Source organism: Misgurnus anguillicaudatus, chromosome 12 (genome assembly GCF_027580225.2).
Source record: "Misgurnus anguillicaudatus chromosome 12, ASM2758022v2, whole genome shotgun sequence".
In the NCBI taxonomy this organism is placed as follows: domain Eukaryota; kingdom Metazoa; phylum Chordata; class Actinopteri; order Cypriniformes; family Cobitidae; genus Misgurnus; species Misgurnus anguillicaudatus.
The window spans coordinates 38,921,008-38,939,212 of NC_073348.2; the positions used below are offsets into that span (position 1 = coordinate 38,921,008).

The 18,205-nt window shown below is 38.2% G+C and overlaps 1 protein-coding gene across 3 annotated transcripts in view; it reads left to right on the top strand.

The window, feature by feature from the left end:
* ttc28 (tetratricopeptide repeat domain 28) overlaps positions 1 to 18,205 on the top strand; it is a 299,276-nt gene that overhangs the window by 237,195 nt on the left and 43,876 nt on the right. For all 3 annotated transcript variants that reach the window (XM_073874582.1, XM_073874583.1, XM_073874584.1), the window contains 2 exons: positions 1,209 to 1,716; positions 13,918 to 15,259. In XM_073874582.1, the coding sequence (XP_073730683.1) occupies positions 1,209 to 1,716; positions 13,918 to 15,259 (1,850 nt within the window). The remainder of the gene's footprint in view (positions 1 to 1,208; positions 1,717 to 13,917; positions 15,260 to 18,205) is intronic.

An 18,205-nucleotide genomic window follows, 5' to 3' on the forward strand; every position in this document is an offset into this window, starting at 1 on the left:
TGTCTTTTGTTGTTTGTAAAGCAGCAGGAAAATATAAACGGTATTGCTGTCTACACTTCTTACTGTAATAAAACCTCTCTGGTTTATAAAGCTCATATCAGTGGTGATCTGACTTTGATTCGCCTGGAGTTGTTTATGTCTTCACATCTACAGTAGTGTGATATTTTGAGAGACAGTTTTTGTCTTTTGAGTCTTCTGGGCTTCAGCATATTTTTAAGGGTTTTGTGAGAGATCAGCAAAGATTTCGACTCGAGTGCTTTCACGGGTTTTGTTTTTAACAGACACACATTTCACGGCCGGGCAGTTTTTGCATGGCATGCTGTTCTCAATGACTCCATAATGGGATGCAGACAGTAAACACAACAGTTTTGTTTGTTTTGAGGAGACATTTTTGTCTAATTGGTTTATAGATATAAAAGTGGCTGTCATATTTATCACAGTTAAGGTCACCAAAACATTAAAATCCTGACCAACTCATGTATATTTAATTTGTACGGGTTGTTTTTCTTGTACAATGAATGTTTACAGTTGTATTTTGGTAAAGTATCTTTTTAAGATCAGTTATTTGGCATGATGCAAAGAAAAGTAAAATTGGTGTTTAAACACTAGCATTAGCACTGACACCGGCCTCCAGTTTTTATTAAAAATGTGCGCAAAACTTCTGCAATGTTTTTGAAATGATTCTGAAATGAAGACGTGTCTATTTCCTGATGTTATGCGTAATTTTTTCCTTTCACAATAAGTCATTCCAAAAATCATAGCTAAGGATTTTGGTAAGTTTGTGTACAATATGTCGCAACCACCACACTAGCCTTTTTTTGGAGATTATATTATCCAAGCATTAATGGCAAGAAAAGCTATGGGGTGTTTTTAGGACTAGAATTCGCATCTTTAAAGAATGATCATGTGATTTTTACGTACGGCAGGTGACCTTTAAATGCAGTTTTGCAAAATATTTCTTTTTCGATTTGCCTTAAAAACCACCTCATGCGAGTATGTACACTTCTTTTTCCTATATATGGAGTATTTGTTTCTATTGGGTGTATTTTTAAGTCACAATATCAATTTGCTAAATTTAAAGGGTAATGGAATTGCAGCCACTGTTTGTTGTATATTGTCTATTTATTTTTTTTAATGACTGTGTAATTGATGAACACATCTATATCTTTCTCCATCTTATGGTGTTTTTATTTCATAATTCTCCACAGGCGGCATCCTCCGCTCTTAGCAGCCTGGGTCACGTCTACACAGCCATCGGTGACTACCCCAACGCCCTGGCCAGTCACAAGCAATGCGTCCTGCTGGCCAAACAGTCTAAAGATCAGCTTTCCGAGGCACGCGAGCTCGGCAACATGGGAGCCGTCTACATCGCCATGGGCGACTTCGACAACGCCGTGCAGTGTCACGAACAGCACCTGAGTATCGCCAAGACCCTGGGCAACAAACGGGAGGAGGCTCGAGCATACAGCAACCTGGGTAGCGCTTATCACTATCGACGCAACTTCGACAAGGCCATGTCTTACCATACGCATGTGCTGGAGCTCGCCCAGGAGCTTGAGGAGAAGAGCATTGAGATGAGGGCGTACGCGGGCCTGGGTCACGCCGCCCGATGTATGCAGGACCTGGAGAGGGCAAAGCAGTACCACGAACAACAGCTAAGCATCGCTGAAGGCCTTAAGGATCGGGCTGCAGAGGGACGAGCTTCATCTAACCTGGGTAAGAGGCTGTACAGTATTCATTTAGTTTCAATCATAAAAAGCAAGGGTTCAGTGAAACAGAAAGGTTCTTTATGGAACCATACAGCCAGAAATGGTTCTTGTATGGCATCATGAAGCACCTTTATTTTTAAGAGTGTGTCATAAAACAAAACTAATATTCATAAATTACATATTAGTTTTATTTCCAGTTTAGTGCTTTAATAACTCTGATAAGTCATCTAGAATGAGAAGCGTCCAATCACAGCAGGCTTCTCGCACCCGTGTGGCACACCAGTGTGTGAACCGTACGGTGGATAAATGGAGGCCATCAAAACCAAGTGTTTCAAAGCCCGTCCAATCTCTCACTCCTGACTTTTATTGCTCCAATCTCACGCCCGCTCCATCAATCTGAGCCGTAACGCTTTATGCTCTCCAATAAATAGATGAACTCGAAAAAGACAAATTTGGCCAAAGAAATGTGTAAAGGACTGGATAGGGAACACAACATTTAATGATAGAAAGCCGGTCTTATGTAAAACTAGACTTTCTAAAGTAAGTGTTGTTTACTTTTGTAAAAAGATGATGCTAAATGTATTCGCTAAGGGTGCTTTTAAATATATGATGTGGTTGTTAAGGTGTTCTGAGTGGTTGGCTGCCAGGACATTGGTGGGTGATTTTTATTGGAAAGACAAGCAAAAGATTTGTTTACTCTTTTTTTACATTTAACTGTGATAAATATGCATTGAAAGCATTTGAGATATTTGAATTGTGTATTTGAAAAAAGGAAATAATATGACTAGATTATAAGATCAAGCATCTCTAAGGCTTTTACTTCACAGAAGGTAAATATTGTATTGACCAGAATTCATAATATTGAAAAGTAGCTGAGATAAGATACACTGACGGTCAGTAATACTCTACTGTATATTCTCTGTGGATTCAGGGGTTTGAAAACGCAAAGATTTCCTCAACATCTCAAGCCCCTCGTGGCCCGGACAGCCAGCGGCTCGATATGATCAATCATAATTATTAAGCGCTGGATGAAGTGAATGAGCAGTAACATTTATAAAATTAACAAACTCATGCCATGCTTACATCTGAAATAGTGCATGAATTGATCATGTTGTCAAAGGAGGAATGAGAATGTCAGATGAAGTTTAATATTAAAGCTGTGATGTTTATTTAGTAGTTTAACATGTTTACTCAACAAACATCTTTTATTAGCTTGTGACATCGATATCTATAATGTGTACCTAAGTGATTTTTCACTGCAGTGCGAGTAATGCTGTGCACCGAATAATAAATATTGTGCTCACAGTGTTTTGTATGTTTAGTTGTGTAATACATTAATAATAACAACCTAAGCTAAGCCTGAAAGTAATATTTTTAAATGTGGCAGCTGCATGCATTACAGCGCCCCCTAATGTGTGGTTCATTTTCTGTTTACATTTTGAATTCTGACTTTTAACATTTGCAATGTTTCGACTTGCACCCTAAGCTAGAAATTTGTTTTTAGGCATACGTGTGACACAAATGTTTTTATCATAATAGTACTCGTGCAGTATACGTGTACCATCAGGTTTTTGTAACCAGGGCTGCGCCCGAAATCGCATACTGTGACAGTAGGTACTGAATTAAATGAAGTACCTACTCATCGACCGTAGATACTAAATAGTATGAATATGGATAGTATGAATGAATTCGGAGGTACTACATCCGCCATGTTGATACATAACGTGACATACTTTATCATAACAAGAAGTTAGTCGTTAGCTGGAATGCCGTTAAACTAGCGCAATTTAAACACAGCTGTTTAATATACTTTATGTATTTGCATTTAAATTGAGCCACGTTACTGCTTTCGGGCATTTTTTAACAAAACAACGCCCCTATGTCGTCTTCTTCGTTGGATAATTCCACTTTTTGCCTACTGTTTTTTGAATACTATGAATTCGGACAAACTACTCACCTCGCCTACTGCTTTTTGCCTACTAAATAGTATGGAAGTAGGCGGTTTCGGACTTATCCAGTGTGTACCTTGTATGCGTAGGTCACGCATGGGCATACAGGAGAAAGTAGTATGTAGCCCAGGAGATGCATTGCATTATGGGAATTTGAGTGTTCGCGACTATACTCCGGGCTTTAGTGATTTGCAACCTTATCTAAAGAAGTGGATTTAGAGAGTTTTGGCAAAAAATAAATAAACATGCATGCAAAAGATGAACAAACATGTTAAAGACAGATTCGTTAAAGGGGGCATATAATTAAAATCTGACTTTTTTATGTTTAAGTGGTATAATTGAAACCCCGGTTCTTCTATCAAACAATAAAATGTGAAAAAGATCAACCCAGTAACTCAGTAACTTAATTTTGGTAAACCATTCTCTGCAAACATGTGAAAAATAGCTCATTAAAATTTGGCTCCCTTTGTGATGTCAGAAGGGGATCTTAATCTGCCATTAATCTGCACAATCCAACCACAGCACTGCCATTTAGTGCAACGATCAGCTCATTTGTATTTAAAAGGACACAAAAAACTGAGCAAATTATTTTAATAAATGTTATAATAAATATGTTATAATAAATGATCTATGTGGAATTTTGGGGACACCACAGATTTATTTGACATCTTAAAAAAAGTATTGTAAAATGTCCTCTTTAAATGCCATTGAAATGTGACATTTGTGAAAATAAGGTATTTCAATTAATTACTAATAACATTTGTACGTAACTAATAAAATTCATTGGCATTAAAGTAAAATGGCTGAACCTAAACAGAAGAGTCTTATAAAATTCTAATTTACATGAAAAAAATGTCACGCTTTGCATCTGTTCTTCATGAAGTCATTGCTATTATAAGTAAATGTAAAGTTTAGTTTACAAACCTCCGACCTGCTCACACATCTGAAACATCTTTCCTTCATGTCTAAGTGCAGCAAACATCTCTTAGCTCTCGTCTCCCTCAGGTGGGATGCTGGAGAGCGGTGCTTTAGTGTTTCACCTCTGCTCATCGTTTATTAAAGAGGTTTTGAGTTTGGATGTTGTTGCGATATTTAATCCATGAGTCGTGTGAATTTGATCCCGGGTGAGTTTTGTGCTGAACGGACGGTAACCGGAGGCTTTTCTCTTCACACGAGACCCCCGCAGGCCATCGCCACGCCGCTGTCTTCGGCGTGAGAACAGGATCATGTGTGTGTGTGTCGGCTGTATGAAAGTGTGTGTGGGATTTCTCTAGTGGTTCTTGTTTTAGAGCATTACATGTTATTGATATTCATTTTTTACTCTCTGTAGCTGTAGGCAGGATATTAGCTGGTTTATCTAATTTCTTTTTTCTTAGTTTAATATTCTGAGTCATTTAAGCTTCGCAGCTGCTTTGCAACAAATGTTCCTCTCTAAAGTAATGAATACTTGCTTTTCATCTTCTCTTCAAGAGTAAGAGTTTTATTGTTTGCTTAAAGCCTTTAGGTCAATAACTTAATGCAATATTACATAACCATTACATAACTTTTACTATTGGTTATTTCGGTAAATGTCCCTCATGAAAAATTACACTTTAGGCAAGGCAAGTTTATTTTTATAGCACATTTTATACGCAGAGGTCATTCAAAGTGCTTTACATAGAAATGAGAAAACAATATATAAGAGAAAATAGTAAAGATATATAGATATATAGATAGATAGATAGATAGATAGATAGATAGATAGATAGATAGATAGATAGAAAGATAGAAAGATAGATAGATAGATAGATAGATAGATAGATAGATAGATAGATAGATAGATATTATACTGTATAATAATACTGTAGTATACTTCAATATTTACTATGGTAAGGTCCAAGCGCTCTGTCATATCTAGGGTATTTACTATAGTAAATGGGTCATTGACAAAATACGTTTGCCAAGATGATAAATTCAAAACTCTGTTTTTAAAGCATGGATCAGGTTTATTTCAATGCACATAGTGTATTTATGTTGATTGTATGCAATAAAAATTACATTTGCACCATTTTATGAAAGTTAAGACTGAATGGACCTGAAAATGTCAAATGGTGTAACCATCAATTGTGGCAAATAATGAGAAATATTAAATATCATATTCAATTTTATATTAATAATAATTTATATTAATAATCATATTTATATTAAAAAAGTTTAATCATAAAAAACAATAATTTTAAAATATAATTGTATTAGTTATTTCTAAATTTTTATGCGTTTTTGTAATATTTGTCATGACATATGCTGAAATCAGCTTTGTTTTCTAAATAATCTTTGACAAATAATTTACTAAACTAGATGATTATTTTTTATTTTTATTTCACATTTTTTATGAATATATTTATATTTTAATTAAAAAAAATACTAGTTACACCATTTGACACAAACCGGTTACACCACATTGACATTTTTGCAATTATCCCCCAAATATTCTTTCAAAATGAAATAAAACCAGAAATTGTACACTTGGTCCTCAAATAAGACAATGTATGCAAGTAATCTGCAAATTTATTTTGAAATTTTAACCCTTTTACATTTAATTGAACCATATGAACACAAAATAATTAACGTCACATCATCCAAATACTAAAATATACATTTGCATTTATGCATTTGGCAGACGCTTTTAATGCAAAGTGACTTACAGAGCATTACAAGGTACACCGTTTTTTTAAAGGGCACCTATTATGGCCTTTTTACAATATGCAATGTGTGCCCAGAATGTGTCTGTGAAGTTTCAGCTCTAAATATCCCATAGATCATTTATTATAGCATGTCCAAAATGCCCTTATTTGGGTGGGAGCAAAAACACGCTCTTAAATGTCAGTATACTTATACCGATCAGAGGCCCCATTCACTTCCATAGTATTCCTTTATCCTACTATGTATGTCAATGGGGTCTCTGATTGGTTTGGTTACAAACATTACTCAAAATATCTTCCTCCGTGTTCATCAGAACAAAGAAATTTATACAGGTTTGTAAAAACATGATGAGTGAGTAAATGATGACAGAAATTTCTTGTGCATTTCTCACTATGTGCTGTGTTTCAATAAACTATTTCAGTAGCGCTGCATTATTTGGCACATCTACTTTAAGCATCGCAATTTGTGGTAAGCACTTGTGAAACGGTTTTACTTCAGGGTGCTAACAACCTTTTAAATTAAAGGGTACGATGTTGCTTAAAGAGTGGTTAAAACTGCTTTAACGCGGGGTTAATAAACGTTAAGCCTTTTTAATGTATCACATTGACGGTTGGTAGCGAAGCAGATCACGTTTGAGGTTCTGTTTCCGCAGACGGCCATTTAGTTTCGTCTCCAGTTCGCTGTGGATCGCGCCCAAACCACCAGTAATAGAGGAAACGCTGGATAAGTCCAAAATAGATCATTCATGAAAAACTGCAAAGAATCTCGATGGCAAGAAGCCTGAAAGTCACTCTTAAATGTTGTTTATCAACAGTGTTTATGTGGCCGGTGAGAAACTCAAACCGCATTTTGCCGAGCCGAAAGTAGAAGTGGAGAATAAACACAAGCTATTCCCAAAGACTTACTGTAAAATTCATGCGTCTTGCCAGCCATTCGCAATTTTTCGACTATTTTACATTCGTGTGAAGCCAACAACAAAGCTGACCCAAACCTCGCAAGAACCTCCGTGTGTTTAAAGTCTGTCATTTGATTGTCCTTATTTTCCCTGGAGCTTTTCAAAGCTCTGGCTCCGAGCTATAAATCATCAGGCCCAGTTAGCGTTCGACTGCTCGAGAGGAACGAGACTGGAATGGCAGAAATCATAACAAAAGAAAATAGCTTTTTAAACTGACATGACTGCTAAAATATATAGCCGTACTCATTTTTTATTTTCTGTCATCCACATTTTATTATTGCTCTCACTCTGTGTGCAGTCTTGGTTTCTGTTAGATAACTCAGAGAGTATAAATGTAAGGAGGAAGACGGTAAGGCAGGTCATTCAAGTCACCAGCATCAGACCAACAGGGCAAAATACTTGTTTTAGTGGTTTCAAAAGTGTGGTTTTGAGTCATTTCCTCCGTAGGAAACATGTTCTCCAAATACCAAACCAACCAGAGTGGTTCTGTTGTTGATTTCTCTTTAGTATTGTGTGTATGTAATGTATTTGCTTGCTTACATGATTATTTAACAGTTAAATGCATTGCGTAACATCAGTGCTCATGTTTGGACTGTCTTGAATGGTTTATGAGTCCATAGGCGTAGCAGCCACGGAGGACACTTTTAGGAAAATGGGTTTTCGTCCCCAGACTTTTTTGACCCAATGCCAAAATGACTACCTAACATTCAGCCAATCAAAAGTGAGTGTTATGGTGCATTCCCACCAGCCACGGTAGAGGCGGCAAAAACACTAGTAGTTGGACGCTTCAATATTTGAGTTCACTCGCATCATTCGCACGTGAAAGCCGTGCGTGAAATTCTAGTCATTCGGGACATTCACGCGGAAATTTGCGTCATGGGAGGGGCATCTGCGACTCCGCTGAGACTCCGCCATTCCGCTCGCTTCCTTTAATCACGTCACTACTACAGCAAGGTCCTGATTGGTTAACGTGCCGCGGAAATCCGCCGTTGTTCAGATTTTTCATCTCGCGCGTTTCCCGCGGCAACGCTCAATTCGCGCGGACCGCGCCATTCGCGCCGCACTTACAGCGTGTACCGTGCCGCAGGATGCCTAATCGCGTATTTGCATTGACTTAACATGTAAATCACTCGCACTTGCCGCGTGTACCGCGTCTGGTGTAAACCCTGCATTAGGTCAAATTAGAACGTACAAATTAGATTGTGACATCACACATACAAACAGTGTGTGTTTGAAATTACATAATCGTCTTCTGCGTTTTTCTGGGGTGCATTTAACAGGTCTCCAAAACTCGAGAATGAAAAAAATTGCGAGAGCATCAAGACATTTGAAGCTCATAGCAGACATGCACGAGTGATGATTGCCTCATAATGCAGGGTTTACACCAGACGTGGAAGACGCGGCAAGCGCGAGTGATTTACATGTTAAGTCAATGCAAAGGCGCGATTAGGCATCCTGCGGCGCGGTAAGCGTGGCGCGAAAGTTGAAAAATCTGAACTTTAGCGGATTTCCGCGCCACGTTAACCAATCAGGACCTTGCTGTAGTAGTGACGTGATTACAGGAAGCAAGCGGAGTGGCAGAGTCTCAAAAGCCCCTCCCATGACGCGAATTTCCGCGTGATTTTCTCGAATGACTAGAATTTCACACGCAAATGAAGCGAGTGAACTCAAATGTTCAAGCGTCCAACTACACGCGAATAACGTGGTTTTGCCGCCTCTACCAGGGCTGGTTGGAATGCACCAACAAAGCATCTAACACCGGACACGAGTGACAAAAGACATAAAAGAGTAAATGTCCACAGTGGTCTCAAAGTCCCAAGTCTTGGAAAGTTATTTTTCAAAAATATGATGTCATAAAAAGATTCCTGTAAGCTTTTTTTTTGCTTCCCGTAAGCATTTTCCTAAAATTGCCACTGAGTGCTCTAAAACAGGGTTTGTTTTACTTTATGATATCAAGGACCCCCAGATATGGTGAACATTTTGTCAGAGACCTATATATCCATTTGTATTTTTTATGTATTCAAACATTTTAAACATTTAAACTGTGTTACTCTACAAACCCCAGTGAATGAGATAAAGAGCACATAGACTAGATAAAACCATTCGAAATATAAACAATTCTTGTATGTATGTACCAAGAAATTAAAAATAAACACTAAGAAATTAATATGATCACTTAGAAATAAAAAGGTAATAATGCTCGATAGACTTTTACAATGTTTGCTTTGCCTTTTTTCAAAACAGATGCATATCTTGTATGCAGTATTTTGCCTTTTAATTACTGAAAATTCATTTTCTTTTTTATTATTTTAAAAACAATTGCAGTTTAAAATGGAAAGAGCCAAATTTTAATAGTTCAACTATAAACATTGCACATAAAAAGTGTAAACAATCAGCACATGTATTTTTGTATAGCACTTACTGTAATGCAGAGCTCTCAAACTTCTTTTGTTTTACTGTTTAAGTATTTCCAACATATAGTCAGTCTTCTCCTAATGACTAAAATTGCACTTCATATTTTCTGTTTTAATATTTTAAAGATATATAGGCTAAACCGCCTTTTTATTGTACACTACATTCGGACACGACTGTCAGAGTTTGCCCCCTAGTGGCCGTCGTGTTAAAATTCCAGTTTAATCGTAAATCCGTGTCAGCATGGGAGAGAAGGTCATTCCAGCGCAAGAGCTTTCAATCTACGAATTTATTTTTACTTAATAATTTACTTATCAGTAATCAATCGTTTTTTATTAAGGATTAAAGTGTTACTGATAAAGTTCAACAAAAAAGGATAAATAATTTTCATCTTGCACGCAGTGTTTGGATCGGAACACACTAAAATACATCACTTGTGGTCTGCGCGTCATATGCGGTGTACTTGCACAAGTTTATTTTTGTAATGCATTCAAAGCTCAAATTGGATCCAAAAATAACGCACCCGCAAATGGTTGGCATCCCACGCAGCCCATTTCCGACTCTGCTTCCGGTTTATCGGCCGTCATTTGTCATTTACAGTTGAAAGGCGGCTTTAATGTAACCACGCTGGTTTTAAATCAGACAAGGATGACCGTCGGGCCAAATAAAGATGATTGGAGGGCCGATTTTGGCCCTGCAGTACATGGCCTTTGAGGGTCTCATCACTTGAGATCTGGCCTCCCACTTTTAAAATGGCTTCTACATCCTATGCGTTATCATTAAAATATCTGTTTCTATGCATAGAGAATGAAAGGGATTTATATTTTCATTATCCGACTGCATGGTGTCGTTTTTCATTTATTTGATGGAATGAAGCGTGTTATACGATGCATGATGTGCATCACACAATTATGACATTTAATCAAAGTAAAGCCTTTCTATTATTAAATCTACTCTTATTAAGAATTGAACACATATCTGAAGACTGCTCAAGTGATTGACTTTATTTAGCTGTCAACATCTCTGATAGCGAATCAATGCTAAAGATAATTCATTCAGCCTTTACAGAAGTGAAGCGCTTGAAAGAGACGGCCAAGTAATGACTTCAAGTAGGACGTCGTCTGTGAAAATAATTAAAATAAAGTTGTAGCGTCTCAGTCATTTGGGGTGGAAGCCATTTAAAGATTAAATTACTGCATTTTGCATGCATGCAAGCGAGACGGACGCCTAAGGAGGAAGTTATTTTAATGTTTGTTTGAAGGGCTGCCCATCACTTGTCCCATATACCAACTGCCAAAATATCATCAAAATCCCAGCGCTAATGTAGACAGAGCCGCTCACAGCCTGCATCTCCTCCGGTCATATACTGAAGCATTGCTATTATAATTCACTACTTACATTTGAGTTTTTAACCTTTTCACTGACCTCCGATCAGCCCCAAGGCCTGTTTCGTCCATCTTATACCACCCTTTCAACCCTAAAGATTTAACTTCTACACGATGTCCATATGTATTCCCGCAGCGTCCGCCGATGGCCCTCTAATCCTCTTATATGTTTCTGTAAGCGTGACCTCATTCTCAGACGGATGATAAGTCCTTCTGTGGTGACTGTTTTAGCTGCTAATACCTAAATTGTATAAATGATTCATTAGTTTGCGCCCATTAGGGACGGCTATTAATTCACAAACAGTAGGGAGTATTTATGTACTGACGGGAGCGCATTGCTAAATTGTTCAGCTCAGCATATTTGTTTTTAGCTTACTTATTAGTGCCGCTTACAGAGTAAAACATCACTATTAGTATTGTTCATACTTAGGGTTAGTGATTTAAACAAATCCCAGGCCCCTTTGGGATGTAACTCATCCTGTATTCATCCGGGAACGCTCTAGCAACCATCCAGCAATGATTAATCAATCACCAAGTATAACTTAGCAACCACATAGCAACATCCTTGCATCTATACACCCACCTAAAGGATTATTAGGAACACCATACTAATACTGTGTTTGACCCCCTTTCACCTTCAAAACTGCCTTAATTCTACGTGGCATTGATTCAAGAAGGTGCTGAAAGCATTCTTTAGAAATGTTGGCCCATATTGATAGGATAGCATCTTGCAGTTGATGGCAATTTGTGGGATGCACATCCAGGGCACGAAGCTCCCGTCCCACCACATCCCAAAGATGCTCTATTGGGTTGAGATCTGGTGACTGTTTTAGTACAGTGAACTCATTGTCATGTTCAAGAAACCAATATTTGAAGTATAACTATAAAAAATCTGTTTAATATAGAAACCTGTTTCATGCAAATCAATAAACCATTTGGATTTGGAGATTTGTCAGGTTTTTTTGGCAGGCAGTGACGTCATCGCCTATAGAACATGTAGTTGAAAAAGCTGACTGGAAATCCGTCTAAAGTAGGGTTGCAAAGCTCAAGAATTTTGGAAAATTCCAAGTTGGAAACTTAAGGAATTAAAGGAAATTATTTATAAATATTGGATCATTTATACAAACTGTATCACATACATGACTCATCTTCATCCATGTACCACAAATCCCATATATTCCCATGTAATTTCCATGGAAAGCTTCCAAAATTCCCAGAATTTAACAACCCTAGTCTTAAGCTATGCTGTTGTATTTCTTCTCGTGTCTCCAGAACCTGTAAATGTAACATGAGCTTTAATTTTCACAGTTTCTATCCCAACTACTTTGCATGCACAAAGCTACAAGAAAGCTGGTTAAGGTGTTTATATGCCATGCAAAATCAGGGTAATGAGCAAAATACTTCCTGTGCCATTTTTTTGCTTGCGCCATTTATGAGCTTTCCCTAAAAAAAAACAAAAAACGTTTTACCCATTAACATGACCCGACCCGTTATCAGTTTATTAAGCATAATCGACCTAATACTGTGTATGTAAACGCACTCATTGTTTTTAAATGTGAAGATTCTTGTTTAGTTTAACGTTTTCCTCTGATGTGTGACACATTCAGGATCAATCATTTATAAAGCTTTACATTTTTAAACCTCTCATTGTTGGATGGCTGAAGCACAGCGAAAATGTTACTCATGTCTGGCGCATGTCTCTGTTGTAGTCTCTAAGGAATCATTTTTAAACACGCTTCTAACATGCTTTGTCTCGAGTTGATGAATGAGGAATCAGGGGGTTAAGTATTGATAATTAGCCACTGAAGTCCGGTGCTATTTTACGGAAATGTTTGTGAATAGATGGGCTCTCTAATGGGCCTTTAGTGTCAGGATACCAGTTTGGCGCTGGATCTAATTGGATTTACCACATGCTGGTAATCCTGCCTTGGCACACGAGTATTAACGGTGAGCAGATGGGCAACCCCTCACCCATTCTCATGCCCCCTGCCACATCCTATTAAAACACACACACACATCGAAATACACACGGGCCGAAAAAAATGCTTCTCGAGATGCCAAGCCACTCTATCAACAGTGGCTCCACATCTTTCTAAAAAACCTTTCATCTTACACGCTATATTTTTATCACTGTATTTTTCTTGGCATCTCACATCCAGAGCTCATTTTCAGGTCATTCGGCATCTGACGATTACACAAATGTCACCACAGAGGTCTCGTGTTGATACGTCTTGTTTTCCACCAGTACCAGCAGTTTTCCTGATCCCTGATATTTAGCGAATAGCCCTCTGGTTTTTAAAGGAAAGGGACGATTAGAACACATTAAGATTGGGAAGCCAACTGGTGCGGACCACAATTAATGTTCCCCGCAAACTTATTTTCCATCAAAAGTATTCATTAGCCTCCATCCATCCTCTGCTTCATGGCCTTTCGCAGGCTGAACCGCAGAGGCGGGACTGTAATGTTATGACAGTAATGATCATATTATGGAAAAGTGGTGAGACAACAGTAGGGAGGTCTAAAAATTGCCAGGACTTCTCTCGGGATGGAGAAAAACAGCCTGTTTTTGATTGTTATCGTCAGGGTGCAGAACTTTTTAATTAAAAGATATTTTACAAGCTTCAGTGCTTTTTGATCAGATCAGATTTTTTTCTTTTTTCCATTCGAAGGATTTGCTTCTGATGTTAGTAGTGTAGGACCGTTTCTAATCTGTAGTCGCTTTACCAGATATATGGAGGAAGGAAGATATCGAAAAGCCATTTCTGTTTTCCTGTGAAGCATGATAAATGTTCTGCCGTATGATGCCATTCTTTTCTCCTTTACAGGAATCATTCACCAGATGAAAGGGGACTACGAAACAGCTCTGAAGTTACACAAGGCTCATCTGTCCATCGCCCAGGAGCTTAATGACTACGCCGCCCAGGGAAGAGCGTACGGAAACATGGGTAATGCTTACAACGCCCTCGGCGCCTTTGACCAGGCGGTGCGCTACCACAGACAAGAGCTTCAGATTTCCATGGAGGTTAACGATCGCGCCTCCCAGGCTTCCACTCACGGAAACCTGGCGGTGGCTTACCAGGCTCTGGGAGCCCACGATCGAGCCCTCCAACATTACCAAAATCATCTGAATATCGCACGCGAGCTGAGAGATGTTCAGAGTGAGGCTCGGGCCCTAGGCAACCTAGGTAACTTCCACTGCTCGCGGGGAGAGTTTCCCCAAGCCGTGCCGTACTACGAGCAGTACCTGCGACTCTCCCCGGACCTCCAAGATATGGAGAGCGAGGGGAAGGTCTGTCACAATCTAGGATATGCACACTACTGTCTGGGAAACTTTCAGGAGGCGGTGAAGTATTACGAGCAGGACCTGGCACTCGCTAAGGACCTCCACGACAAGTTGAGCCAAGCCAAAGCCTACTGCAACCTGGGCCTGGCCTTCAAGGCGCTAGGCGACTACGGCAAGGCGGAGGAGTGCCAAAAGTACCTGCTTTCCTTGGCGCAGTCCCTGAACAATTCGCAGGCCAGATTCCGTGCCTTGGGCAACCTGGGCGACATCTTTTTGTGTAAAAAGGACGTACCTGGAGCCGTCAAGTTTTACGAGCAGCAGTTGACTTTGGCGCATCAAGTCAAGGATCGCAAGATGGAAGCCAACGCTTACGCAGCGTTGGGCGCGGCCTACAGGATGCTACAGAAATATGACAAGGCCTTAGGGTACCACACCCAAGAACTGGAGGTTTATCAGGAGCTGGGAGACATACAAGGTGAATGCCAAGCTCACGGACACCTCGCCGCCGTCTACATGTCTCTCGGGAAGTACACCATGGCCTTTAAATGCTACGAAGAACAGCTCGAGCTCGGACAAAAACTGAAGGACCCCAGCGTCGAGGCGCAGGTCTACGGTAACATGGGCATCACTAAAATGAACATGGGTGTCATGGAGGAAGCCATTGGATATTTCGAGCAGCAGTTGGCGATGTTGCAGCAGCTCAGCGGGAACGAGGCCGTGCTTGATCGAGGACGTGCTTACGGTAACCTGGGCGACTGCTATGACTCTCTGGGGGATTTTGAAGAGGCTATTAAGTACTACGATCAATATCTGTCTGTGGCACAGAGCCTCAATCATATGCAGGATCAAGAGAAGGCATACAGAGGTCTGGGCAACGGACACAGGTAACGTCTGCTTTAATTATTTGTTATTGAGCTAATGGATTTTTAATGGCATAGTAAGTGTTTAGACACTTCAAAATACAAACTATAAATATCAAATCATCTGCTGTCAATTGACATTACACTTTTTTCAGATGTAACTGGAAATTGGAAATAAACAAGTTCCCATTAGCGTATTGCATAGGGTGGGTTCACATTAGCCGCAGGCATGTTAATGTAGCTCACTTGGTAGAGCATTGCGTCAGCAGCCCAAAAGGTCATGGATTCAATCCCAGAGTACATGCATACTGATAAAAATGTTTACGTTGAATGCACTGTAAGTTGCTTTGGATAAAAGCGTCTGCCAAATGCATAAGAGTAATATAAAGTTTGACGTATTTAAATATATTTGGATTGTTTTATCTTCAGTGTTTGTGCTTCTTTGTTATGCAATAACATTCAAGCATTTTAAGTGTGTTTTAAGTATCCAAATAACTCTTGGGGTTGTTAATACATCCGCTAGTACAGCGTAGCATTCCTCTCAAGCAAGATCAGATGAGTTTTTAATGTGGTTTAAATGATTTATTAGCATTTTTGTTAAGTGGAGTCACGCAGACTGACGCAACAGTTAGTGTTTCAGGGAGTGTGTTGAGTGACAGCAAGAGGTCAACAGACGAACACTGAACATTCTCACAACACCACAAAGATTGAAAATGAAATGGTTTCGTATGAGATCATGACCTCACCTTTAACACGCTAACGCACACGACACGCTTGAGATCAATACACACACTTGCAGAGAAAAACATAAACGTGTATGAACTGCAGAATCTCAGGGGATCATTAGGCACAGATGTGTGTTTCTGTACCAGTCAAAAGTTTAGGGTCATTTAAATGAAATGTTTCTCATGATCTTAAATGGATAGCTAACCCCAAAAATAGGGCTATTTTCATCCAAGCATTGGGTTAAAAAGGGACATAATTTAAACAATTTTGGAGTCAAGCTTTCTTAGCTTTGTTTTAGGCCTACTAAAGAGTTAATGGTGCCACATGGTGATCAGCAGTAAATGTGACACATTTTACCTCTTTGCAAAAGGATAAACCACCAATCATAAAGGCATGATTATATGGTGTCTTGGCTTTGCAAGCAAAAAATGTCGTTATAATGAAAGTCAATGGGTCAAAAACAGCCACGAACAGCAAATGAGGGAGAAAAAATTAAATCTAATGCATTAAAGCCAATGTTTTTACTAATCTTTGACATCCCCAAGAGATTAAAAAAAATCCAGTCCACAATCACTTTTTATATTGAAAAACAGTCATTTTGTGTTTTTTTCCAAATCAGTGACATCACTTATGAACTTTGCAATTAAAGAGTTACAATTTTGGTAGTTTTGATCAGTACTGAGGTTGATTAAAAGAAAAAAAATATTCATCAGATACATTTTTCCAGAAGTTAAATTTATTTGGTGTTTTCATCCATGAACAACCCGAAAGGGTAGTGAATTTGAACAATGAGGCTTACTTTTGTTATTTCTTTGTTATTTGCAAATGGAAATTTTTCCACAGTGTTGTTTAGGTTTTTCGCAAGCTTCATAGGGCGCAAAAGCTGGTATCTGAAATAGATTACCTGGGGACAGAACGAAGGAAATGAAGAATCTAGTCCAGAATAGATGAGAATTCCGTCAATACTGTTTAGAAAACATCTCAGTGTGAAACTGTGACATAAAATAACAAAACTAGATGTCTGCAAACTCTAGAGAAAGATTGAGCACACTAAAGATGATCAAATACAGTTGAGCTCATAACACACCCCTCACAAAATCTGCGTAATGTTAGTATTTAGCCAAAAAACTTAGTTTAAGTTAGTACTGTTCTGATCAAACTATTTTGTATAACACATGCTTACATAGAAGTCACAAAACAGATTAATAATTGCATATTATACTCAAATAGTCCAGTTTAAAAGTTTACATATTTTATCAGCGACTGTTTTAATGTTTTTGTGATTGTTGTTTATGAGTGTCTTGTTTGATCTCAGCCAGCAACATTTTCCAGCGTCTTCTGTATGTTTGACCCATTTCCAACATTGTCTAAATGTGACCCTGGACCGCAAAACCAGTAATTAGGGTCAATTATTTCAAATTGAGATTTATATATCATCAGTAAGCTGAATAAACAAGCTTGTTAGGATAGGATAATATTTGGTTGACATACAACTATTTGAAAATCTGGAAAAAATTAAAATATTGAGGAAATTGTCTTTAACGTTGTCCAAATGAAGTTCATAGCACACCAAATTACTACTGATGAATACATTTTTTATTTTTGTTTACGGTAAGAAATGTACAAAATATCATTATGAAACATTATCTTTAATTAATATCCTAATTATTTTTGGCATAAATAGCATACGTTTGCACGAATTTGTGTGTGAGATGTGCGTAGAGACATTTTCACGAACAAGTCATGTTTCATCAAAAACAACTTTTAAATGTATGAAAAAATCAAAAACAACCAATATCACACGTACACAACAAATCACATACGCTATAATAAAATACTTGGCTATAATTATAATGTATATATTAATGTTGATATATAACGCGTATGTTATTATATTTTATAGTATATATTTTACATACATTATCTATATTATTATTATATAGAGAATATTATTAATATTATTATAGCCTATTAGGCAAGGGCCGGTATAAGATTCTGGGGGTATGATAACCTTGAGCAGTTTTACAGTGTTGCCGTATTGCCATTCCAACCTAAAATGTGTTATTTTTAATGCCAGGTAAACAATCAAGCCTTTAAAATTATAATATGCTTTCAAAAAATATACATTTTATAAACATAATAATAAACATGTTTTGACAAAAATGTAAAAAAATGGATTTATCTCGTTTTGCAACGAAACTCTTCAAATGTCTTTGTTATCGCATCCAATATTTTAATGTTACT